The 27,359-nt window shown below is 37.6% G+C and overlaps 2 protein-coding genes across 17 annotated transcripts in view; one reads left to right on the top strand and one right to left on the bottom strand.

The window, feature by feature from the left end:
• The window catches only part of CTNNA3 (catenin alpha 3), a 571,770-nt gene that overhangs the window by 176,561 nt on the left and 367,850 nt on the right, over positions 1-27,359 (top strand). The gene's annotated exons all lie outside the window — the stretch shown is intronic.
• LRRTM3 (leucine rich repeat transmembrane neuronal 3) overlaps positions 6,179-27,359 on the bottom strand; it is an 89,266-nt gene continuing 68,085 nt past the window's right edge. For 2 of the 4 annotated variants that reach the window (XM_009675969.2, XM_068950841.1), the window contains one exon: positions 6,179-8,096. In XM_009675969.2, the coding sequence (XP_009674264.1) occupies positions 7,887-8,096 (210 nt within the window). In that variant the 3' untranslated portion in view covers positions 6,179-7,886. Of the gene's footprint in view, positions 8,097-25,497; positions 25,574-27,359 lie in introns of those variants that run through there. The other 2 variants (XM_009675989.2, XM_068950844.1) reach the window with 2 other exon arrangements.

The raw sequence follows: 27,359 nt of genomic DNA, 5'->3' as shown, positions 1-27,359 counted from the left end.
CAGTGTGCCCTTGTGGCCAAGAAGGCCAATGGTCTCCTGGGGTGCATTAGGAAGAGTGTTGCCAGCAGGTCGAGGGAGGTGATCCTGTCCCTCTACTCAGCCCTGGTGAGGCCTCACCTGGAGTACTGTGTCCAGTTCTGGGCTCCCCAGTCCAAGAGAAACATGGCACTCCTGGAGAGAGTCCAGCGGAGGGCTACCAAGATGATTAGAGGGCTGGAGCATCTCTCCTATGAAGAAAGACTGCAAGAGCTGGGCCTGTTCAGCCTGGAGAAGAGAAGATTGAGAGGGGATCTCATCAACGTGTACAAGTATCTGAAGGGGGAGTGTCAAGAGGATGAGGCCAGCCTCTTCTCCGTGGTGCCCAGCAACAGGACAAGAGGCAATGGGCAGAAACTGAACCACAGGAAGTTCCATCTGAACCTGAGAAAAAACTTCTTCCCTGTGAGGGTGACAGAGCATTGGAACAGGTTGCCCAGAGAGGTGGTGGAGTCTCCTTCGCTGGAGATATTCAAAAGCCGTCTGGATGTGATCCTGGGCAATATGCTCTAGGTGACCCTGCTTGAGCAGGGAGGTTGGACTAGATGATCTCCAGAGGTCCCTTCCAACCTAAACGATTCTGTGTGTGTGATTCTGTGTAACTTCCAAACTCCAAAGACCAGTAACGTCTAATATGTTGAAACTAACCTTTTTAAATTGTATCATTTGGTCACAGTTTATCCATCAACGTTGTGTTATATTTAGATAGTACAAGTAAGATTTTGCGTGATTGTTAGCCTTATGGAATGAGACAAATCAATTTATACCACAGCAGTTGTCACAGACATTGGATTTAGCAAAACTTTGGCAAACTGGGGCTACTCTTCAATGTCTAAAAGGTGACAGAAGCAGAAGACTTTATAGCTTGAGCTTAATAGTTACTGATCTCTAAAATCTCTCCTGTTTTCCTTTCTCAATAGTTAGGAGTGTAAATGTGAACCTGAGAGCCATGTGTGACAGAATTGCTCTTTCAGGTTTTGGTAGACCACATAATTCCTGTCCTAACTAACCTGAGTATCAATGACTTTGCCGATAATTGGCAAACACATGGCTTGTCTTGTGCAGTCATGCAGTCTTTCAAGTTCTAACACTAATTACCGAGAGAAGGGGTCTTTCTCTGTGAGAAATAAACAGGCTTCTGACAGTCTAATAAGCAAATGAAAGGTATGAGTTATTTAAATCAGACCTGGCACCCAGGCGCGAAACAAAATCCTAAGGAAACACATAGACTAAGGCAGGATGGACTTATACGGTAAATACAGAATTCTGTCAAAGTTGACTATGAGCTTTGTCCCTATAGTCAAAAACTTCTAGCTCAAGCATGTGTGCTTGTTAATGCTGTTATGGCCACTGGTGAGGAGGAAATTGGGGAATCCAAAAATAGACAACTGAGAATTCTGCTTAATGTTAAATGTAGCATTGCATATTTCATTGCTGAAATACATTTAAATACTTCACTGACACCAGTACATCCTAGTTAAGAATTAAAGGAAGTGATTGCATTCATAGCCTCTCTTTAGACTGTACCACAGTATCATCATTATCATTTTTGCCAGACTGGTCAATCCCATCATCTTCAACATAAAGTTTCTAGAATCCTCAGGAGGAAAACAGGGCTGGTTAATTAATTAATTAATATTCTGAGTTACATTAATGTCTGATGCCAGAACCTACATGGAAATAAATGCAAATCTATTTTTGATGAGTGATTTTTGTCAGAGCAGTTGAAAATCAAATTAGCTTACATCTTGGATGAGACAAGGATTCTACCTTCAGAAATAGTCTGGATTAAGTAAAGAGAAGAGAGTGATTCAGCAGGAAGTAAGTATTGGACATAGTCATATCTGAGAGAATTCTAAGTTTGAGGTTTATGTTCTGTTATTCATTTAGCAAAGAATAAAAGCAAATGCAAAGGATAGGGCAAACTTAGATGAATTTTCAAGTATCACCTCCTCCATGCTCAGAAATGGTTCATCTCAATGTGCAGGAAGTCCAGTAAAGGTGGCAGGAGACCTGCATGGATGAACAAGCAGCTCCTGACAAAACTCAAACATAAAACAAAAGCATACAAGGGATGGAGGCAGGGTCACGTGTCCCAGGAGGAATATAGAGACACTGGCTAGGCATAGAGGAGTGGGCTTAGGAAAACCAAAGCCCATTTGGAGTTGAATCTGCAAGAAATATGAAGAACAACAAGAAGGTCTTCTACGGGTATATCAGCAGCAAAAAGAAGACTAAGAAAAATGTGGACATGCTGCTGAATGGGGCAGGGGACAGGAGACGAAGGTCGTGAAAAACGCAATGCCTTATTTGCCTCAGTCTTTACTGGCAAGATATGCCTTCAGGAATCCCAGGCCTCAGAGACCTATGGGAAAGTTTGGAACAACGAAGACTTCCTTGAGTAGAGAAGGATCAGGTTAGGAAACATTTAAACAAATTAGACATACACAAGTTCACGGACCCTGATGGGATGCAGCCATGTGTGCTGAGGGAGCTAGCAGATGTTGCAAGAGGACTCTAAATTGTCTTTGAAGGGTCATGGTGATTGGAGGAGTTTCCTGAAGCCTGGAAGAGAGCAAATGTCGCCTCTATCTTCAAGAAGGTCAAGGAGGAGGTTCGAGGAAACTACAGGCTGGTCAGCCTCACCTTGGTCCTAGGGATAATGATAGAGCAAATACTCCTGAAGTTCATTTCCACACAGATGAAAGGCAAGGTGATTGGGAGTACTCAGCCTGGATTTAGAAGAAGGAATCAAGCTTGACCAGCCTGATAGCTGTCTACAATGAAATGACCAGTTCAGTGGATGAGGAGAGGACAGTGGATGTTGTCTACCATGACTTCAGTAAGGCTTTTGCCACTGAGCCCCGAAACATCCTAATTGCAGGGAGAGTAAAGAAAGTGGAGCCAGACTCTCCTCAGTGCTTCCCAGTGACCGGAGGAGAGGTAACAGGCACAAACTGGAACATGGGCAATTCCACTTGAACCTAAGAAAACACTTGTTTGCTTTGAGGGTGGTTGAACACTGGAACGGGCTGCCCAGAAGGGCTGTGGAGTCCCCGTCCTTGGAGATACTCAAAACCCAGCTGGACATGGTCCTGGGCAACCTGCTCTAGCTGGCCCTGCTTTGAGCAAGGGGATTAGCAAGGCTTTGCTTTGAGCAAGGGGACCAGCTTACCTCCAGAGGACCCTTCCAACCCCAACTGTATCCTGTGGTTCTGTGAATTGGCTTGTAAGCATGCCAGACAACAAGATTTCTGGATTTACTGAACACTTCTAACTTTCTAATTTAGCAAAATAAGTCTTAACTTCCCGCTCTTAGACAGACCAAATGCAGTGTTGCGAACATTCCATTTTAAAAGGACACGGATGGATTACTTTCATTTTAAATAATTATTATTTGTTGCATACTATAGGAAGAAAGACAACATTTTAGAACTCTGGTCCTCAAATTCTAAGAGGGAACTAGGAAGTTAAACGATATAATTCTTTTTGCTAGCACACAAAGGATCACTATGTCTGTTCCATACTAGTGACCCTTCCAACCCCAACTGTATCCTGTGATTCTGTGAATCCACTGCTCTTTGTGTGTATATTGGGGGGAGTTTGTGTTTTCTTCCACGTAATTTAATTCTTGGGAACCAATCAAAAAGAACCCATAATCACTTTATCTTGCTACATTATCTAAAACATTGTTTTCTTTTCACCTATTCAATAAACATTTTTCTGCTAGACCATATGGGATCTAAGTATGGGAACCGAATATGGTAGTTTGTATTTGACAGTTTACGTGGCAGTGTCATTTGTTTACATTAACCATTTCTGTTTGAGCAGTTATATTGCTAGTAAGGCAATCTCTAGAATTTATTACAGTTCCATTGGCATTGGAGTGTTAATTTTATTTTTCATGTTAGTGCTTTGTCCTTGCAGATTTGTTTTTTACCATTCATATTTGGTTTTAGCAGAATTTCTGAGGATTCCAGTCTGAGGATTGGAAATAATAAAAGCAGGAGAAAACAAAAATGCTTTGAAAGAGAAAGGGAGAAACTGAATGGTTGACAGTAAAGCAAACTAGTACCTAAGTTCTGAGACTGGTACATTTGCTATATTTTGTTGTATGTTGCCAAAAGAAGTTTGATATCTGAGATGCATCTCTTTAACATGTATATATGTTTCTTGTTAGTGCTAGCTCTCAGATCTCTTGCAAATAGTTTGTACAGCCCCATATACTGCAAATCTGGATCAGTTTTTAATTGAAACAGCCATTTTCTTGTATAGCTATTATTCTGCTGTTGTTTATTAGTATACTGGTATATAGTTACATTTCAGGCTGTCTTGAGACATATGCAATTATTTATGTTAGATTCATCATTAATATTCCTCTGTATCTTCTTCTTTGAATAGGACCTACACTCAGATACTTGTACTTAATTTCCTAATGGATGTTTCAGCCCAGTAAATTGCTGTACAAGCATGATCCAGTGATGGATGGTGTGAATTGTTGCTTGTACTTGAATTCATTTATGTAGTTGGCTGGATTTTTTATTGATAGAGGTTACGCTCTTCATCAGTTTGCATTTTGCAAGCATAATGAATTTGCCCAGCTTTTTCTTAATAAAATGCTTTCCAAGGGTATGTTGGTATCAATTAACTGTAAGACAGAGATTGATCCTGTTGTTACCTCCATTTCAGTTTTATGGATCTTATTGCAAACTAAAATGATGTATGAAAATGACCTTCTGTAAATAAATATATGAGCCCATAGGCTCAGCACACTTTCCTCTTCCTAATTTGTAGGTGAAAACATTGGAGCTCTATTAGAAGGCACACTTTTGTTCATGTAACTAGGTCATATTCTATTTCCATGCACTCCAAGTCAGTTCATAGCTGGCAGTAATAGGTTGGAAAGCAGCCATACAGGCAGTAAATTTGAATGCTAGGAGTAAGTCCTTGTTTGGATTAGCTTTACTTTTTTTTTTTTTTCTTTTAAGTAGAAAGTACCTCCTTGTCACTTACATTTCTTGTAGTCATCTGTCTTGTTAACAATAGCAAGTTTCAGATTAATGTAGTCCATTAAAGAGCAGTATCCAGTTATATGTCTAGAAACTGTTTTAAACCTATTTAGGTGTGAGGTGGGCATATCTTCCACTGCTGCTTTGGGACCTAGGATGGTTTGTCTGTCTGCCAGAGCACTAGAAGGAAATCTGAGATCATAGAGTCCTAGAGTAGGCAGTGAGGTTATAGAGAGCCTTGTCCTAGGAATGCCCACACCTGTGAGATGCAAATAGCTGCTACTCTGTTACCCGGGCTTTATACTGTTTCTCTACTGATATGTTGGTAAAATGACCAATCTTTCAGGAGTGTGTCCGAAACAAACCAGGTGAATTAACAGATGCTTCTTCCTTGAGAGAAAGTAATGAAATGACAAATGTGTCTGTGTGTCTATACAGTTGTAGTTGTTTTAACCAGCTTTGTCGAACCAGTTTCCTTTCCCTTGGCATAAGCAAATTTTTTATCCCGTTTCTTAAGAGGGCAGTTGATGGTCCTGAGTTCATTAGAGTGTGTAGCACTTAAGATATTCTGGTCATATCGTATCGCTAAACGAGAAGTACATGGAGCCTTTGAGCGTTTGTTCATTTTGAGTAATTGCATAAATGCCAGGGCCATGTTCTTGCACCATGAATATTTGAGAGCAGGGGGTGAAATTAAAGGCTTAGAAGGAGAGTGTTAAGAATAACTGAAAAAATCTCTTAGCAGGATGGTATTAGAACCTAACAGGTCAGACCTTCTATGGTGACCAGAATGATTAAACGTGAAACCTTCAAAACAAAATTGAAATAGAGCAATTGACTTCTTTCTGCAGTACAAATGTCACTTGATCCAGAATGGCACCTGCATCTTTGGTTTCTTTTCATAATTAGCAAGACATATGTTCAAACTGTGCATAGTAAAATTCTAGCGTTGTTGAAGGTCAGAAATTCACGGACCCGTGTAGTAAATAAGAAACTGAAGAGAGCGAAGGTTAAGGTGAGTCTTAAAAAGACAAGTAATGTTTTGAATAGCAAATAATTTATGCAAAATATGTTACAAAATCTAAGATGCTAAATAAAGAATCAATACAATGTATTCTGTTTTGACACTTTGTTTCCACTTAAAAGATAGTGAATGCAGATTCATTTGTTAACAATATTTTGAAGGTATTTTTCATCATTGTATTTGCTTTATGTTTAGTACAAACAGTTGAATTTTAATTTTAAATTTCAGTCTTCTGCTTGGAAGCCACACTAAAATATGGTGGGATAAACATCCAGAAAAATAGATTTGTGGTTATATAATTTCTCTTTATTATAAAAAAGTTGCTTTACCATATGAAACTTTTTTCCCCTATATTTTGGAAGGCTCATGTGTTTCCTTTTATATTTCACCCAGTCAGCATGGTATAATATGTTTTTAATTTCTGTAATCCTTTATGATTACAACATGAGGATAGTATTATAAAATTGTTCTCGTACAGTATTCAGAGGTTTTGAAGATTTAAAACCGAATACGAATGCTGCAATACACATATTAAATGGTAGACAAGTAAGCAATGTAGTAACTTAAAGATTTAGTACTACATTTTCTGTATTTGAAGATTTTTTTTCTTAGCTTGATGTAGCATAATGTTAAAGGGCTATTAACTTTTACCATTTGGTCCAAATTGCTACGTATTTTCAGCAAAGTAGAGGTTTCTTGCTTTTGAGTAATATTTTACATTCTACGAATAGTTTAACTTTGTGGGCCTGTTCCTATAGCCACTTCTATCAGCAGCCACTGTCTTTGATAGAAGTAGGTTTTGGCCCTTGAACACTGCCTGCCAAATCTCACTGCATAGTTTAAGGATTATTTTACAGACTAGAAGAAAACAATGAAATTCTCTTGTGAATATTCTTCAAGATAACTTTGCAATAAATTCTAGAATGTACAAATTGAAATCTTAAAAAGAAATATAGGTGCCTGAGTTGGCAGACTATACTTAGAGAGCAGGTTTTATAGCAACAGCTGCCTGTTGAAGTCTCCTGTCCATTTTATCTTGCAGAACAGTGAGACTTTATAAAACACTATCAGGGTCAGCTAACAGCTGTATACATAACTTTGCTGTTAAAATGTATGTTTATCATTACATTTTTCTGATTTAGAAATCAAACTGTATTTCAAGGCAACAGGTAAGTCTGAGAAGAATTGTTAAAATGTTTCTTGATTTTTCATTCATAAGAAAACTTGGCTATGCACTTCAAGGATTTCTTACATGTCTGAATAGTTAAACCCTCCTTTTGGTTTATGTATTACCTCTGGAACAAGTAGATAAAATTCTACACATTAACCATGGTAAAAACAGTGCATATTCTGCGCAGCACAGAATTTTAGATTAAAGTTTTCTGGGCACAAAAGCAGTAACAAAATGGTCCCTACAAAACAGAGTAACTGAATAACACAAGAAGTAACTTCTATTAATTTAGAATTTTAGAAACCGAAATTTGTAAAGTAAGATGTAATTAAATTATGGTACTGTACATACCAGCTGTTCTTGGTAATTGAAAGTTTACAATATGAAAAATACATTACATCTGTACAGTTTATACAGGTAGGTAGGATGAATTTTGAAAAAAGTTTCACTTTAAGGGTCATACTCTGAAGTCAAAAAATACTGCACAACTTAACTAATTACAAATTATAGACTTGAAACAATTCATCTTCCTGGTTCTTTTTAAATTGAAAAGGGATTTTAAAATCCATATTATTATGTCTTCCCACTTTTGTCCTTCATATTACGTAGAATTTGGTTGCAGCCTCTGCTACAGAAAAAAAAATGGTTAAGCGAGCTGCTGACTGTGTTCACTGATTCGTGCTGTTGTTGTTATTGTGCTCAGATCCAGGTCAGTTTCTAGGTGTGTTTCCACGATTTCTTCCTGGGAATTCGAGTCATAGGGCTTGTGAGCAAGCAGTTCGTGATGTACACCACAGTAACTTATTGTGGGTTGATCATAGGCAAGAAATGTTGACACATTCATAGACAATGGTATCTAGGGGAAAAATGGATGAAAAACAGCCAGTTAGCAAAAGACATAATTAAATTAAACTTGCACAAATTTGATGTTGGGTAAAAGGACTGTCTAAAAACATCGGCTAAAGCCAAATATAGTGCTGCATGTGAAAAATTTCTTCTTTCTCCCTATCCCTCCCTCTCCTCCCCTGTTTTTTACTGAGGTTTTTCAAGCCTAGTCACCACTACCTTTCATCTCATGGTATAGGAATAGGCATGTGTTTGCATATGTGTGTGTGAGTGAAGAAGAGCCATGGGAATGTATTAAAGATGTGACTGAAGCAAAATAATCTTCAGAATATAATTAGCTCCTGCTAAAAACTTTATGTCAGGGAGGAGGAAGAGAAGAGCCTAAATTGGGGATCTGTGGAATATTTGAAATGAAATTTAAATGGCTTTTGAAGTTAAAAAGTGACTAACAGCCCTTTCTTGAAGATATCAGCATGTGTCATGCCTTTGATCTGCTGGGAAATACAGATCACCGTGTTTATTATTTGTAGCATAAGCATAGATTTGAATGTAGCAACTTTCAGTAAATGAAGAACCAAGGTAGATGAAGAGCTTCATTCACTATTGTGCTGTTGTAGCTGGAAGTTTCTCTATGTTAGGTTTTGTTCAAACAACTTAAGCTGATAAGTTGTTACAGTTTTCTTTGATTATTTTCTTGGGAATGTTAATAACACTTCAGTGTAAAGTTATATACAATACACTTCAACATCAAAGGTGAAATTAATACTGACTTTGAATTGTAAGTCTCTCTACCATTAGATTTATTTTTATATATAATAAGAGAATCAAAGAATGAAAAAGATGATTATACTATAATAGCTGTGCAAGTCATACATTGAAGTATTTGAAAAAACAGTTTTCTAATTGATTATGAAACTAAGCAGAATTGTAGCTTTGTCACTTTTATTGTTCTCTTGCTGTTTTTGGAAGGCTGATTGAAATGTAATAAAATCAAATGTGAAGACAGGTTATATTTAAAATATTTAAAAGCATTTTGTTTCTAAATATGAAATAATACAAAGCATGACTGTTTCTCATCAAAATAAGTGGTTGACATATTTAGAATGATGTAATCGTGTGGAGATAATTTAAGAGATACATAGATTTTTGCCATTAAGCTAAAGCTGAATCTTTTACCCGTTTAAAAAAAAAAAATTCCTATTCCTCCTAAGTCTATGTTCCATTTCCCCTCCTGTCTCCCCCTCTATCAAAGGCAGCAGCTGACCCCTTTTCCCGTGTAAACAGTTGCTTTCCTTTCTCTACATTGAGAACTGTGGTGAAGCTTTTCTTGAGACCAGTTGTTTTTCTCTGAAATACTGCATCATGGGCTTATACATTAACAATAAATAACCAGTTAAAAACAAGAACAACAAAACCTCTTTCCTATGATAAAATATGAGAATTATAAAATAGAATACCTTTTGGAAAATGGAGATTCATTAATTTTTCGACTTTCTAAGTGTTCTATAGCAATAATGAGTTAATTCCTGTATTTAATTCTTCCTTTTGTCAAATAAGGAATGTAAAATACCGGATATTCAGTCAAAGCTTAGAAAGGGAAGCTATTTTGGAAAAAGCTGTGGTATCAGCTTGTAGATCACAAACTGATTTTCAGTTGTGCCTTGAATGGATGCTTCAACATCACACAAAAATGCTCTCATAGATTTGCTTAGCAACTCAGAAGGTCTAGAGACATGCGGTAGAAAACACTGGGACCAGGTCTTTATATAGATTAAGAGGAGGTTATCAGGAAGAGGAAGCTAGGCTTTTTATGCAAGTGCAAGAAAGAAGGATGAGAGACTGTAGTCAAAAATTGAAGAAGGGAGGGTCCAACTTGACATAAGGAGAAAATCTTTCACCATGAGGACGGTCAAGCACTGATGCGTTGCGCAGAGCTCTGTCCTTGGAGATGTTCAAGACCAAATGGGACAAAGCCCTGCACAACCTGGTCTGAATTCAGTATTGACCTTGCCTTGAGGAGGATGGACCAGAGAACCCCCGAGGCCCCTTCCAGTCTGAATTATTCTGTGAATCTGTGGCTACAAAACACGTGAAGATAGACTGTTTCCTCAAGGTGTAAAATTAGAGGAGAAGGACTTGTTAAATTTATCCTCTATTTTATTAGGCTTTGCCATCCCTGCGTAAATAATCCCTCAGTGAGTGACTGAAGAACTTGCTTGTAATTTTTTGATCATCCCTAGTAGTTGCAGTGTTAATTGGCATAATGAGGAGGTTGTAAGAAAGCAATGAATTTATAGCTGCTTAATAAGCAAAGTGAAACTGAACTTCCGAAACATTGATTTCTTAATTTAAAGAAGCATTAGTATTTTAGTAGTCAACATTTACCAGAAATCAAGCATGTTAGTGAGATATGCCATACTGTTTTCATTAATGAAAGACTGATTAAATGAAACTGCTGTTCTCAGATTTATGATTCAGATAGGGAAAACAATTAAGTATTGACAGCAGGCCTAGTGATAGTTATAAAATAAGAAAGTGACTAGTGGATTTTGCTTGAATATATCAATGTATGTCATACCTTTGGTCTGTAGTTCTTTGTACATGGCTCTCATTTTTAGTAATTTCATATATTAGTATTAATATATTAACACAGATCACTGCCGACTTTGCTGATGACTTCCCTCCAGTGTGAAATTTGAGCATGCTTTCGATCTTTAAATATTGATTTGTCCAACTGAGAAAAATCCATCTTACCTGATGTAAACTCTCTTTCTTTATATGTCTTCACCGAGGGATTTTGCCATGTACTTTCTGGATATCTAAGTAGTTGTATCAATTGGATCTCACTTGTTTGCATACTCCTTGGTTCCTTCAGGAAACTCTACCAGATTTGTGAGTTATAACTTTGTGTCCCCATTAAAAAAGGTCCTGGCACAGGAATGTCCCCAATTTCCTCTAAGCTGAACACATGTAAAAATAAGAAATAGTTTAGCTATGGCCTTCTATTTTGGGAATACTCCTTATACCTTGATCTTTTATTAAAGATCAACAGGATGTCTGGTAAATATGTCATGCTTCTGACATATTTGAAAAATAATTTGTTATTAATTATTTTGTCTTTTCCAAATTGTTTCTGAACCTCTCTTTTTGGCCTACTTGTATTTTTTTATTTAATATGCCAAAGTTTATAATATTACGTTCCTAATTTGATGAGAAATTCAACTCTTTGAAGGATGTTTCCTTTTGCTTCCAGTATTTACTTTTGTTTGCCTACTTTTTTCACTCACCTATTTTCAGCTGTCTTTTAGACTTTGTAAGGTCTTTCGATCAGGTGCATTTGCCTATTTGCTGTATGTTGTTCTGCCTAACACCAGTTTAAACAGGTAGATGGGTACTTACTACAAGTAGGAAGTTGGATGCCTCACCTGTACTTCTACCTGCTCATGACAGCGAGTTGGAAGCCCTATTCTAAAAACTACTCATATGCTATGTAAAACATCAAAGGAACTTCCAGATCTACTGAAAATATAAGGCTGTGTATACTTTTCTACCTACATACAAGATATCTGTAGCTCATGAAGAGCTGAATAACATTCAGTTTAGATATATGTGGCATATCATGTCATCACACTGTCTGAAGAAGAGCAGTTAAACCTGTGACAAAGCTGTATTTTTATAGGACAGAATCAGAAATCCAGTGGAATTGATCTTTTTCTATACCGACTCTTGTATTTGAAATATTTAAGGGTGAAGGCACCATACTGTATTGTATTTGTCTAGCGGTCTGTGTCTCTTTGCTCATGAAAGTTCACGTACTGCCTTTGTATTTCAAGTAACGACCTTCATCCCCCACCTCTCCCCGGCGAAACACTGGATAAACCACATTTGAATTTACCACATTTTAACCACCAATTTTAACCACATAAATTTACCTTAGGAGGAACTGTGGTGTTTAAATAAATGCGATAAGAAGAAATGCTCCCCATTTTCCCCCCTTCATAAACACTTACCGTATCTTTTCTCAGACCATTGAACATTCTTTTTTACAGCTCAAAATGTATTTCCTACCCTGATTTCATGAATGCAGCAGAATATTGGATGGTTCACCATGAACAAGCACTGTCTCTTAGTAAAGAGAGGGCTAGAAGGCCGGAGATGACCCAAAGAGTGCGACAGCAAGAGACAGTGGCATAAAGGTTCTGGCTGAACGGGGAATCCAATAGATGTGCTGGTGCTTGCCTTTTCTCTGCCCACTCAGCTTATTTAGTCGTATCTGCATTGCCCTTAACTCGCAGGAGCAGAAGGTGGTGTATAGCCTTGAATCCCTGATGCCATTCCACACTCCCATGTTGATTCAGAAACCAGAAATGTTGTGCAATCTGGCTTCAAATGTGCTGTTGCCCATATTTCACTTGGAATAGCTAATGCAGATATATTTAGTGCCACCTCTATCAAAATAGATGATACAGGTTGATACAGTTTGTGGAATCAAAATTTATCCTATGTGTTGGATGTAACAGCTGAGGCTTGGCATACGTTTTTGAAAAAGGCTTGTATATGCATGTTAGACTGGAAAAAGTGTCTGCATCTTGCTCACAGTTATCATACTTAATAGCTGGGTGTATTCACAATGACCATCTTTCATGTATTTTTCATGTAATTTATCCATATTACTGACATTTGATCATATTCTGGTTTTGGCGATATCAGAATATAAAGGAAGCAGAAGGGAGGAATGGAGCACTTAATTACTTCAGACCTGTAATCAGAAGCATGCGGATTACAATTAGGCACTTGCTGTACTTTCTTGTTGATGATAGTGTATGTTAACTCAATGGTATAATGCAACAGCCTTGCAGTAAAGCAATGTTACAGTCAATAGTGTAAGGTGGGCTAGGCAAACTATATGTGAAGTTGTCATGAAATGTATGTACTTGCATACATGCACTCTTTCACAAGTACATTGTTTCCTCAGGTCTGAAGTAGAAAGCTGTAAAGGAGATCTAAGGCCTACTTAAGATTAGAGAAGCAGAGCAGCTTTTGGGTTAATGTGGTTTCCTTAGTCTGGTAAAGTTTCATTAAAAAAAAAAATTAGCTTATGTGTTTTTTCATTACTGTTTTCTCAAAAGAGGTATGAAATTGTATTGGTAATTCTAGCTTATTCTGGGCAAACATGAACCATCTACGAAGAATCTGCACTGGTTCTCTTAGCAGCAGCTTGTTCATGTGGAATGCAGTATTTGCTCCTTTTAGGCAATTTATGATATTCAGATGTGTTATAAAATCTCCCCGATTGTATCTACTGTCTTACCTCTTCCCTCAGGCTGCATCTTCTTTCCCTCCTTAACATTGTCCCCTTCTGTCTCTGATTTCTTAGAGAAGTCAGGATCAGACATGTTTCTGTCTAGTGTAAGTATTTGAGGAAAGAGATATCTTGGTCACTCCACCTCAGTCCACAGCTCATTTGTGCACATCAGAAAAGGCTGCTGCCAACTGCTGCTTTGCTGCTGTCTAGTTATGCTGGGTCACTTTAGGTTTCCCTGGTTATAGTCTGGGAGCAGAGATGTCAGCCCTCATGGCAGTGTAACTGGACAAGGGAGGTCTCTTCATGGTAGTTTTATTTCCTTGCATTTTTCCTTCCTCGTTTCCTCCTGATAGTGGTATGTGTCTCAGTAAAAGTTCTGTCTTTACAAACTTCCCATTCTTCCAACCTTTTTAAAATTCGAACTGGTAGTACCACAGCATTTGTAATATCTTTCAACTCTGACAGTAATTCTGAGGCAAAAAATACTGGATTGTTCTTTACTAGTGATGTGTGACCTTCAGATTGTTTGGAGTACAGGTTTAGATTAGGTGAGCACCCAGAAAGCCCAAGCTTATCTCAGATTTACAGTTCAGAAGCCTTAAAATTGCAATTATTATTCATGGAAGCATCTGTCCTACAAGCTGAATTTCATTGCATGGTATAAAATTTATGTACAGTACAGAAAAAAAAATTCCAACAGCGCCTTATCTTTCCTGATGATAAGTCTAAAACTCCAAACTTATTTTATATAGAAAATGTAGGTAAAAGGTTGTATTTACAAAGCTGAGTAGCAAAACAGGAATTCTTTTTAAAATAATTTCATTCAATCCTGAAAAAAATTTAAGCCAGTGTTTGGGGTGTTAATATTTTTGCATTTCTTTTTTGCCCCCCTCCTCCCCCCCAACTTGAAATGAAAAGTTACTGCAGATTAAAAAGGAACTTAAAAAAAAAAATTGTGACTGAGAATTTATTCTAGCTTCCCTCTAGCAATTGCAGAGACCTGCAGGAAATACATTATTTTATCCAGATTATATCAGTATACTCACTACTAAACAAATATAAACTGATTAAGGGGGAGAATGCTTCTAGCTGCAGATAAATATCTTGGCAGTCAGCAAAGATGGAAAGGTTCTAAAAAAAAAGGCATCCAGCACTTATTAAGTTTTTGAGGCTATGTTTTTATCTGATCAGTTGACCTTGGCTTGGCTTTTGTAAAAAGCAGAACTGTTTTGTTTTGTTTCCAGAATTTCTTGTGTTTAGACTGAGAGGTGATATTTTCAGCCTAAGGAATTTGGTACTTTGCTAAATTTAATAGACATGGGGCATCCAGATGTTCTGGGGAAGATTTCAAGAGACGGCCACAGAACCCTGGAAATGAAAGCTTGGAAACAAAGAGGCCAGCTATTTATGCTTAAGGGCATAGCCACAGATCTGGAGTGACTTAAGAATGTAGGCATGGGAAAACATGATGGGGGAAGAGAATATTATCTATGGAGATGGCAGAGATGGGGAGCTGAAGAAGAGCCGCTCGTGGACAGGAGAGAATGGGGAAAAAAAAGTAAAGCAGACTGTACAGTGAAGTAGGAGAATAAAATGAGCTGAAGGATAGAAAAGGAACAATAGAAGTGATGGAGCTGTGGTATATCATTTTGAAAACATGCCTAATGTAGGAATGAAGGCATGGGAATATATGAGGATTATAATAGAAGCATTGCATCTTCTTCACTCTAGAAGTCAATGGAGTTTTGTTATTGACTTCAGAAAAAAAAAATGGAACAAACCCTTATGATATATACCACTGAAACGTTAATAATTTGATTTATTAGCATGAATCAAAATGGTGTTCATGTGTTCATGACCACTTTGAGGAAACCTAGTAGTTTCAGATGAGCCCCATAACAGTCTTGGTACTTTACCATCCAGTATTTTGTCTTTGTGATGTATTTGACATATTCTTAAATTTGTTAGAAGTTAATTTTTTAAAACTACTGTTTTTATGTACTCATGCATGTAAAACGGTGCCTTGGAGAAATAAATACCTTGGCTTTTATTGTATAGAGAATAGAACAAATTATAATTCATATATTTAAGAAACTTTATCTAAATTAGCTCTTTCATGAATCTTAACAATGTGATTGCAAGCCGCAAGTGAAGACAGTTTCTGTCTTCATTTGGGAACTTCCTAAAATCCTTGTTTTTATTTCTTCTGTTTTGTATATACTTGCAAACCTCACTAGCAAATGCTGTTTTCAGCACAACGTCGGTGAACCCTTTTAATGACGTTCACCATCCAGCATTCCCTGGATATCTCTGAACTTTCTCTAAATATCCCTCTTTCCTGACACCTTCCACATATTTTTGCAGATCACTTGTCACATCATGCTTTCTTTTTGCTCCTCCTACTTTCTCAGCCCTCTCTCAACTCCCCGACGCACCTACTCCGAACCTCACATGTTCCTCTCTTCAACATGATGTGAATAGAAACCTTTACCTGTTTTCCTCAGACACCCTTTGTCCTACTTTCTCACTTTCCTCATCTGCATGTTTCCTGTCTTGTCCCCTACTTTTCTCTTCCATTTCTCTAAGTCTTTGCTTCACACAGGGCCTGGTTGACTATTTCTGCCTCTGCCTTTCCCTCTCCAGGGACTCCATCCTTCTGCCAGCCTGCCAGTTCTGCTCTCTATCCTACTCTACTGAAAACTACTACTACTCTACTCATTCTACTGAAAAGCATCTTCTCTTGCCCCTTCTGAGAATTATCTCCCTGTAGCCAGGGCTATCTTACACACTGGAGGCCATAGGCACGATTTCTCAGATTTTCCTGTGTGCCCCATACAGTCCTCCCTAGGTCCCCTTTTGTTTTTTTGCGCAACGTTCTTGAGGATTGTAATGCCTATCCCAGATTTTACCACAGGCTTACCAGAACGTTTTACCCTGTTTCCTGTGTTCCGTTTTTCCTTGAAGGGGAACTGTTGTTCGCTAAATCCGTTCCCATTGCTCTCTAACACTAACATTTCATTAAAAGGAAAAAATTAACTTGTTTGTATGTTGTTGTTGTTTTGTTCTGTTGCAATAGAAGCAGAGAAAATGCAGTGTAAGAATCCAAAGGAAATCATGTTCCAGTGCTGCTGGGCTTTGGCAGTTCTTTTTTTTTTTTGTTTGTTTTTTGTTTTGTTTGTTTTGGACTCATTTGTTAGAAGCTACTTCTTGTGCTAAAGGGAGAAAACTAACTGAGCATACACTCCAGTTAAAGTTCAGAACATGGTATCTCTTTTTAACGTTGTCATCTGTTTGTGCTCTTCAATACAGTATGAGTACAAAATACAATATTTGTATCTGTAAAAGGCTGTGTATATAACATAGATAAACATAGAGGAAATTTAGTGGATTGCCATGGATACCAAGCTTTGCAAATGGGCTAGGGCTGTGGTGGTGAGATACCATCCCAGAGCACTCCTTTCAAGGCAAAGTGTAACAGCCTTGCAAGTATTTTGCTTCTCAACTGTCTCTGGTTTCTTCCAATAACCTAGGTAGACCTTAGAGTATTTGAAGTACTTTTCAGGGTCCTGTTTTATTGATAGTTAAACAGGAACTACCAGGATATTCGTTCAAACTTCTTAGCTGGTGTCTCCTTCTTGAAACTTGAGTCTTTATCCCTTACAGAGTCTTAGGACAGGACTGTAGCAAGATTGTTCTGTACTCTTTCTTCTACCCCTGTCCGCTTCCCCCCTTAAATCCTCTCTATGATTTAGGGAGAAGTCTTGCATGTAACCAGTCTCTGAAGTAGCATATCCAGTGGCTTTCTCTGCAAGCCCCAGAGCTGCCTGGTAGGTGTCATTATGGTAAGAAAGTACCTATCAGAATGCAAGCTAGTCCCATTTCTTTGCTGTCTGCTCCTTCAAGCATATATTTACTTAAAAATACTGGGCCATGAAACAAGGGAGATAATTAGAATCTGTGAAAGGAATAGATGATCCTGTTAAAGCCAATTTGTGTGAGTCATTCATTTACAATGCAGATCCTGCTTGCTGCTCTGCAGAATGTAACTCAGCTATGGGAACAAGGTTTCCAGAAATTACTTCTGGATTTTTTTCTTTTTTTGCCTATACTGTGAAGAGGCCTTACTATAAGGCAATGTGTAGCTCAGATTAAATTTCGGACCCTTTAGAGTACTGAAAATGGATACTTTTTGCAAAATTGCTAGTCACTTTTGAAGAGCCCGTCTTTTGTTTTTATTAGAAATAACTTCTAAATTCTCTGGTAGCTTTTCTGTAAAACTTTTATCTGCGTATTTCAACCTTTCAAAGTCCAAATTCTAAAGGCCTGGGAAAGGGCAAAATGTTGTTAGATCAACTGGTGACAACTTTGGCATGAAATGTCATAAGGCATTGTCATTTACACACCCAGCTTTACTAGTGAATGGCAGGGAGCAGTTGCAAGAGTAAAGGAAGGGTGAAGTTTTTTCTGCCTCTCAAAATTATTTTTTGTTCAGTTCAGGCTGTAATTAAACTCTTACCAGAAGTATAGGCAATAAAAGCTTTCATCAAATAGCAAGATTGTTCTTTACACAAACATTAAGTTCATGCCCTTTTTATGAGGGAAATCAGTGTTTTCTATTCAAACAGCAGACCTTTCCAGCTGTTGTATGAACTTTCAACATGCAAATTTCTCTTCTGTTGCTCAAAAGCACTTGTTTTTCTCCAGAAGTTGGCTCCATGGCAATATTAAAAGCATTATTTCAAAGGTCCTATTGAAGTAAGTGCTGTTTTTAGGCTTTCCTTGCTGTTCTAGTGGCTGAATGTCCTATGTTTATGTTGATAACAAAAAAAAAGGGGGGGGGGAGAAAGAAATCAGCTTTAGGAAGTGCATGATTTGGAATATAATCCATTATTAGTAGCATTCTTACCTCTTCAATGTTTAACATGAATTTTGAATAATTTATGATGCAGCATATTCCCTGGGAAGGGAGAGTGGTGCTTAAAAAAAGGCATCTTTAAAAACAGAGGTTAATACTTCTGAACCTTTGTGATGAGTGTTAGATACGTAATTAGTAAGCTAATGGGGGGGGGGGGGAGTTGGTAGAAAGCACTTTCAGCTAGTGTTGGCTTCCATGAGAAAACCAGGCAATTTTTATTAGTGTTGTCAATGTAGGTTTGGTATCTTAACTTTAAGGTAGAAAGGAATTGGCAAATTTTTTACAGCAAGCTGGGTATACGAGTTTTGGCAGTGGCCTTTACCAATTTTTGAAGTGCAAAAATGAACAACTGCTAACTGTAGAATATGGCCCCTTTCTTCCTATTTTTTAAGAAGATAAGAAGATGAATCAGGGCAAAAAGATTTTATTTTTCTTTCTGATTCAGTATATTGGGATTCAGTTTTATTAAGACTAAGAAATAATGAATTGTGGTAACCTAGTTGTCAGACATTTTTTCTTCAATGTTATTATCTTTGCAAATTTTGAACAGAGCGGCATTTCCTTAACATCTTTCCTTCCTGCAAAGAATATGATATTCGTGGGACAAGAACAACTTGTGATTTGATTAGTTTTAATTGCTTGCCAGGCCTTGAAAATGATATAGATTACATTTATAGTTAGACATTCATGTTAGCTACTCATGTTCAAAATGAATGAGTTCTAAATACGCTTTTACCAGACAAGGTAAATATCTGCACTGTCCTTCAGCTTTGAAATTTTTTAAAAACAACAATCCTTCAAGTTCTAGTGTAGTAAATTCAGTTTGAGAAGTTAGTAGGTTTGAGAGTGCATGATTATGGGTAAAAATGTATCGTTTTACTTGATGCATTGCTTGAAATATGCAGTGTCACATTTAATTATTAAGTCTATGTTTTCCTAAATTATTTCCAGGTAAGTTATTACAATTCAATCCATATCTCCTAAGCAGTAACCTTTTCAGCTTTCTCATTTGTTTTTTTGTTTGTGTACAAAACGTGGTGTTTATTGATAGGCTGTGTAGAAGGCTTAATTATTTAAGTATCATTTCAACAAGACAGCTCTGCACTTTGTGAGACTAAAAATTACATAGACAAAGCTTTTACTTTAGATAGTGAATAAGTTATATATTCAGTTCAAACTAACTGATAGCAAACATTTGTTTTGTGTAGAGAAAACTAAATATTTTTGTCTTAGTAAAATTTGCTGCGGCTTGATAAACCTGACTGTTATGCTTTATCTTAGTTATAATTTACTGATCAATATATGCTCTTAAAACATGTTGCACAAATAATAAAAAAACACAGGAGAAAAGACAAATGCTTTAAAAAGTAAAATATGTAGTTGTAGAGAGGTCTCAAGGACAATACCTTTGCAAGCCACATATAGCTTTGTGTGTATATATTGTAGGTACGCTCTTGTAAGTCTTGTGGACAAGGCCTAAAAGAGGTCAGTGCAACTCCTTCCTGTCTCCTGAGGAAGTTTCAGAGCGCTAAAAAGGAAACTAGACTCTGTTGGTATCTTGTAGAAAGAAAGGGAGCTGAATGAGCAGAAGTAATGAGGAGGCCCGAAACACATTCAATTTGTATTACGCTTTTGGTTCGTACTTAGGGGAGGTCAGTCTCTTAAAACAAACAAACAAACAAAAACTATTGTAGCATAAAGTTGAAGAAACAATGCAATTAAGTTTGGAAAACTTGTGCAAGCCAGGCTTAGTTAAACAACACTAGCGTGCCTTGGGTGAACAGTTAGGATTGTTTAATTAAATACCCTAGAGCCTGGTCATGCAGGCAATCTTGCAGAAACCAAAGGGAAGACTGTTGAGGAGAGCTCTGGGAGTAGTAAGGTCTGTACATGGTATTTTGTGGTATTTCTCTTAGAGGGGAAAAAATCACTGAAGAGCAACTATATCCAATACCTAATCAGTTACAGATTGCAGCTGTTTTTACAAATCTACATTGAGTGTGAATTTTCTGGTAGATGGTTGGACTCTTTGGTCCAAAGCAGGGCTATAACTAATTTTTTTTCAAGGGGTCAATTCCTCAGATGTTGGATACTTATCCATTGGAAAGGCCTATGTTCAGTGTGATTAATTTGATCTTATTTTCTTTATCCCTCTCCAATTATTTCAATGTAACAAGCAGTTTTAATATCCCCCTCAGTGCTATAAGAGGCAATCTCATTACATTTCCTCAGGCTCATTTGCAGAGAAACAAAATAGCAGCACAAATAAATTACACTGACTAAGCCAGAAGCTGAAGCATTACCTACTCTGAGTATTCAGAATCATGAGTAAGATCCCAAAGAAGTCATGAGCCTAGCTTAAGAACAGAATGATTTTTTTGTTAATACAGTCTTATAGCTTCTTATTGTTTGCTTTTTGGTTTGTGAGCAGTTAGAGCAGATTTTAAAGCTTTTCTGTAAAAGTAGGAAGATTAGGTAATAACCTTTCTTTAATGAAAGTTGAGGTTCTTACTGTTCCAACGGTTAGGGGGTTAGGAAAAATCAGGAAAATTGGTCATACTGAAGATATCTGTGTCTTCCTTTTTCCCCTTTGCCTGTCTCTCTCTCTCGTCTCTCAATCCTTAACCTCATCTTTCTTATTTTTCCTTTCTGATTGTTGTCCCTGTATTTCTGTCTTCAAGCCTTCTTCTTACTAGCCATATACATTCATGTAACTCTTCCGTCTTCCAATTATAACATTGTTTGCTGTGATTAGTCTACTCTCTTGCTCCTTTGCTTTCCTTTTTGTTCCACGCTGCCTTTGGCTACTTTTCAGTAAGATGCCCTAATGCTCTCTTTCCTGAAGAGCCTCATTGGTTTTGTTGCTTAATTTTAATTTTTTCTTTAACACACGGATTTTTTTTAGTTATTAATGATGAGTGTTTTCACCTGAATTTCTTCTTCTTTCTTCTGTTATGATCCTTTCTTTTATCCTCTCATGCCTGACTCCTGCCAGCTGTATAGAGACATTCAACCTCCCTGTATTTTTGCTATTCTCCTCCCTTTTCTTTTACTTCTAGCTTGTGCTTGCATTTAAGGTATTTATTGTTCCCCTCTTTCTTGACCTAGCTGTCAATAGCCAGGTGCCTTTTGAGTCGTGCAGGATTCTTACCTTATGCCATAAGCTTTCTTGACTCCAGGAAAGGAACCAAGAAAGCCTGATGATGCTAAGACAAACTCACAGTGAAACTACCCACTGTAGTTTTATATTTTGAGCATTACTTTTTTAGCCTTGCTATTTAAACAGTTCTCCTGCTGAATGGACTGTGACTGTGAGTTTCATAGTCCCCAGAGTCTGATCCTGCCAACTGTTGCATGCAATGTGACTGACCTAATAGAATGAGCTGGTATGAAATGCATACAGTTAATCTAGCATTTGTCTGGTGTTTGTATAAATTGCAGTTGTTTTGACCAGATGCCAGGGCTTCAAAAGATTTGCAGCTTTGGAGGCAAGAGAACTTGCACTCTCTGTAAGAGCATGAATTAAGCCTTATTAATGCTGCAGATTTTCTCTCTCAAAGTATTCAGTATGGAAGACTGAGTTGAAGTCAAACTTCAAGCATTTTGTTTGCATCCCACATTACTGATAGCTTGAGATTAAACTGTGATCAAAAAAGTTGATATTTTCAATCTTTTTTTTTTTTCCCCAACATTTCTCCAGAATAGGTTTTCCAGTCACATCTATAGGTACCAGAATCCTATCTGCAGAGTTCTTGAGAGATAGCTGTATTGGTGTGGCTATGAAAAGTCATTACACTCTCAGCAACACAGGTGTGCTTGCAAAACCCTTCATGAAGATGCAGCTATGCTGAAGGAAGCTTAATTTTATTAGTTTAGCTTGTGTCAGTCAGGATGTACGTTAGCTGGCACAAGAGGTCTTTCTGCTGTGTCTGGGTTAGATTGTTGCGTTGACAGTGATTGCTATTACAGTAGTACCGGGTGATTTTTCAGTAGTATTGATTCATTCAAAGGCCAGTGGTATGTTAAGATATCAGGAATAAACCACTTTAGTGAAATCTCAAGCCCCAGGAGCCTTAGAAAGTGTGTAAGAAATGTAAAAACCAAACAGAAACCCTATCCCTCTCTGACAGCTCTTTGTGACTGCTGCATTGTTTTGTGAGACAATGCTGATCAGTACTTGCAGTTGGCCAAAACATATTGAGCTAAGGCTTATGTTGATTCATTTAAAAGCCATATCATAAAACTGTCCTTCTGGATATAGGAGGCTACTTATGAAGAATCAGAATGCTACGTGGGGGGTTTGAGTTCATTCTCAGGTGTATTGCAATATGAATTCCTCTTTCTACATTTTAAACAACCAATTTCCGTGGAATTTCTCTGGTATACAGTGTTCTCAAATAAATTAATAAATGAGATTAAAAAATCTAAGTTATATTCGTAGCTTGCATCAGCTTACAATGTGAGTAATGTTGTGTTAATGACTAATTCAGGTATGCCTGTCAAAAATGGAAAATGTACACTGACAGTAGTGTGATCCTTTTGCTGGTTTTGGGATCCCAAAGTCCCTTGGAGTGCCTATCTCAAATCCAAACAATGTCTCTGAATGCGGAGTTTTGCATGTAGATCTTTAAAGTAGTTAGAAGTAGCCAGACAGATTCCCTTGGGGTTCAATCATTTGTCGACGCTTTTCCCTTGGGGTTCAATCATTTGTCGACGCTTAAATGGATTGTTTGTTGAAGGAAGAAAGATATTTTTATTTACTTTGTAGTAAGTAATGCCCATGGAAGATATTCCTGATTGGATTGTGTGCTACAGCGAGTGCTATGCTGAAACTCAGCCAGGACCTCACAGACTGATTAATAGTATGAGGACAGGGGGTGGACAGAGACAGGTTGCGAGGGGGAAATCGGTGGGTGCGTGCAGGTAGCAAGGAAAGAGAGCATTTAGGAAGTAGGAGTCCCAGTTCTGCAAGGTGAGGATGTGCTGCTCAGTGGTAGTATTCAAGGGAGGGGAGAGTGGAAAGGGTTGGATCATCATCTATTTCAAGAAAAACTAATATATGTAAAACACCATTTTTTCATACAGTTACCATCACCCTTTATTTAACGAACTAGTGTATTGCTCTTTTCAAATTATTGAAACAAGTGCATCTTCGTGTATTATAAAAAACCTTTTGGTGGGTGCCAAAATGCTAGTGCAGTTTTAGCAGAGGCTTTCCCTGAAGGGAATACAGTCCTCTTTCATTTTTAACGGTAGGAGAATTGACATGTCCACCCAGAGAGAAGACAATTCCTAAAGGGAATTGCAAAAAACAACCCAAAGCACAGAGGAATTTAAACTAAAAGTAGAATCATTAACGGGAAACAGATAAAACTAATAGAGTTTAATCGATGATAAAAAATAGGAGGAAATTTAAACTTGAAGGTTGCTCAAATTAAATACTTGCTGTAGGAGGATCACTTATTGGAATTTACCATGCAGCCAGCACTGTTTTGTTTGTTTCTATAGAACAGCATAATTCCATAAAGGTCCTCTGAGTGAAGTATTTACAATTGCATTAGTGAATAAGCTCTGCATAATTTTTCAAGTAAATTAAAGGAAAAGATCTTTATTAAAACTGGAATGATGTTATAACAGAACATTAATATCAGATGCAGCTTGGAAGGTAAGACCAAGGGTTAGATACAATTTGTATATGGATGGGAGAGCGTGGGGTTTGTGGTTCCCTCAGTTCTCCTGAAAGGATCTTGAACGGTTCACTGACTACCTGACAAATATGGAATTGTGTTGCTTTCTGATGTGACAGACATTAGCAGCATTTCTTTTCCTTAACTAAGACATGCCCTTATATATATTGTTTAATATTTTTACTAATTAACCAATTTTCTTTTTTTAATCTTCTTTCCCTCTGTGAGTGTATAAGTGATCTTCATATCATACCTTATCACTATATAATTCTAGAGAGAAAAAGCTCTGATGCAGTCCTAAGCAGTATATATGGGGCTGTTTCTGTGGATAAAAAGTATTGTTATTTGGACTTGTTAAAATATTTACATTGTGTGAGTCAGTTGCACTGTTCCCAAGATACTTGTGTGGTATTCAGGTAGGCTGGATATTGATATACTTAACCATGATTAAACAAATCTGCAAGGGAAGACTAAAAATTTGGCAGGGTTAGGTAAGCATTATTTGGCCAATTTAATATAAGTCCTTTTTATATTGAGGCCAAACAGTCAAACTTTAATGTCATCGTTTGTTGATAGCTAGCCTGTTCATCATCATTTTCACTCTTAAGTGCTGCAGTAATTAGTTGTTGTGGCAGATTTTCAGGAAAACTACAGTAAGCAAGGGAGCATAGACAGTGGGCTAAAACCGAGTTAGAGCACAGGGAAGGGACTAAGGCTGAGTAGAGTAGTTTTGGGGGGGGTGAGGGGGGGAGCAACCTTGGAAAAAGTTAACTTGCAACTTTTTGGTTCATCACGGGTGATCTTAATTACTGGCTTGTATGGTTCATAGAATTGGTACTGGAATTTGGAGTTTGGGGTATCTAAGGGACTCATCTGATTAGCCCCATGTGATAGTTGCCAAAAGCCATTAGGAGGCTGCTCTGTTATCTGTGTTCAATTAAAAAAATAAACAAATTTTTTAAAATTGCAGTGCAGCTGGCTTCTTCATAGACCTCATGGTACAGGATCTTGAATAGAGCCGGCTAGTGCAGGAAGTAGCCTGCACAGTCTCTACCTGGGTCATTATTCCCCCTCATGCTGTCTTCAACAGGGATCCTCAAAAGCCCACCCTCCTGTTGATGACAGAGCTATTCCTTTCAGATTTTTAAAGGCAAAGTTTGTTTTGCCTTTAGAGAAATCCTGAAGTAGTGATGGAAATGAGAACTGTTGTTTAGGATATTCATTTAGAGCCTCAGCCCAGTCAATTTAATCAAATTACTTTCCTATAGAAACCGTTGAAAATGACATCAATATGTGCTTACTGAGTAGCTGTTTTGGTTAGCACATTTTCTTTAGGTCAAAATGATGTTACCTTACTGTGATAAGAGAGGAAGCTTGTGCTACTTTTGGTGTGGGTAGGCAGATAATGGTTACTTTTGGGAATTGCAACCTGAGATGTATTAAAAAAATACTTATACATACATATACACATATCTGTATAGCAGGAGCCCGGCATCGGTTTAGAGGAACGTACAAAATGGTTGATGAGCAGCACTCCCACTTCGGACAGATGTGGCCAAGAGAAAAGGAGGGAAGCCTGCCTATTTTTTAAAACAAGTGAAAATATTACAGAGAGTGTAGAAACCCTTCACTGATTTTCTTGTTCCATTTATGTAATACTATATAGAAACATACACAGAAGTTAAGAGAGAAGATATATTTCTTTTCATAAAGCTTATTTGCCTAGAACAGTTGAGAGAAGTCATTAGATGAATTGGAATTTTCTGAGGGAAAAATCCATCCTTAAGTTTTTGACCAACTTTGAGAACCTTGAGGATGCTTTGAAGGAGTAGTTCCTTTGCTGGGGCCAGATTGTGCACTGAGCATCAGGGTGTTCACAGTGGATCACCACGTCTCATCTGAAACATCAGATTCAGACATAAAAGGCAATCTAGCAATGGTAGACTGAGTTACTAGAAGCAGTAATGAAATGCTTACTGACTGTTACTAATTAAAGAACTTAATTAAGTTGTCAAGAAAGCATACAGATAATCACTTTGTCCATTCTTCTTTATCATCTAACTGCTTGAGCAAACTATTATGTGGTACAAGTTATGTGCCGATACCTGGCATGGATCTCCCTTCGCTTCCCTTCAATTTCTTCAGGCTTTTCTGGGATCTCTCTTTTGGAGTGTAGTGAAAAAAATAGATGAAGACTTTGGCACTTGTCTCAGATGAAGGCCTCTGATGCCACCTATTCTTTATAGTATTTGGAGTTTTAAGGCAAAACTTGTTGCGAGTAATGTGACGTTATGTGGCAACCCAAACCCTCTTGCTTAGTTTTTGACCTGAAAGTTCCCTAGGTGTTGCAGTTCAGCATTATTCGTGTGCTTGGAAGCATCCTAATTTGACCACCAGGGAATCCTGCTGCTGTTTTATGTGATGTTTGGATTGGGGGAGCTGGGTGGAGCAATGCTGAACTCTGCAGGACTGAGAAGTGAGTGTTTGCTCACTGCACTGCCTACACATGCTGACAACATTTCATTTGACCCAAAGACTCTGAAGAGACCTGAAAAGGTGCCAGTGTGCCCAGAAGTTCTTTTTTTTTGCTTGCAATATATCAAGTTAGCCTAATTAAAAAAAAAAAAATCATATTTCTACGAATCCTCCTAGTATAAACACAGTAATCAAGGCTACTGAGTCAGAAATCTGGCTGGAGGAGGAGGAGAAAGAGCATCCGTTTCAAAAATGAAAGCAAACAAAAAGCAACTGATGAGAACTCAGCTGTCATTCAGTTGGGGATTCTTATGAGATAGCCCTAGGACAATCTCAGCAAATGCCTAATGCCTTGCAGACTCCTAATACAGGTGCTTGGAATCACCTCTAATGAGCCTGTATCTATTGAGAGGCCAGAGTGCAATTCCACAGAGAACAGTTTCACTTGGCTGACTTTCCTACTTGTAAAAACCTCTAAATCCATGCTGTGCTTTGAAAACCTTAGCATAAAACTCTCGTGAAAAGAAATTGCATGAGAACGACCAACATATAGTTAATTTCTAGTATAATTTTTTTCAAAATCTGAACCTATATGCTTGAATATGTACACCAGATGGGCGAAAACCTGACAGAATTTCACAATTGGATTTCACAGGTAAAATCTAATTAAATGTACCTAACAAGTTTTTAAATTTTGGAGCAGATTTTCTTTATGGTGATTTCAAAATAAAAATCTTAAAAAGATTTTATATAACTTCATATGATAGTGATGTTTTCTGCCTTTTTAAAGAATAGTTTGCCATTCATCTTTTTGTTCCTTTTGGTAGTGTGGTTCAGACATTAAAGATGAATGAACAGAGACCCATCCAGCTGAGCTAACCCAAGACCCGG

Source organism: Struthio camelus, chromosome 7 (genome assembly GCF_040807025.1).
Source record: "Struthio camelus isolate bStrCam1 chromosome 7, bStrCam1.hap1, whole genome shotgun sequence".
NCBI classification, from domain to species: domain Eukaryota; kingdom Metazoa; phylum Chordata; class Aves; order Struthioniformes; family Struthionidae; genus Struthio; species Struthio camelus.
The sequence above is the reverse complement of the archived record's forward strand: the minus strand, read 5'-3'. Positions and strand labels throughout refer to the sequence as shown.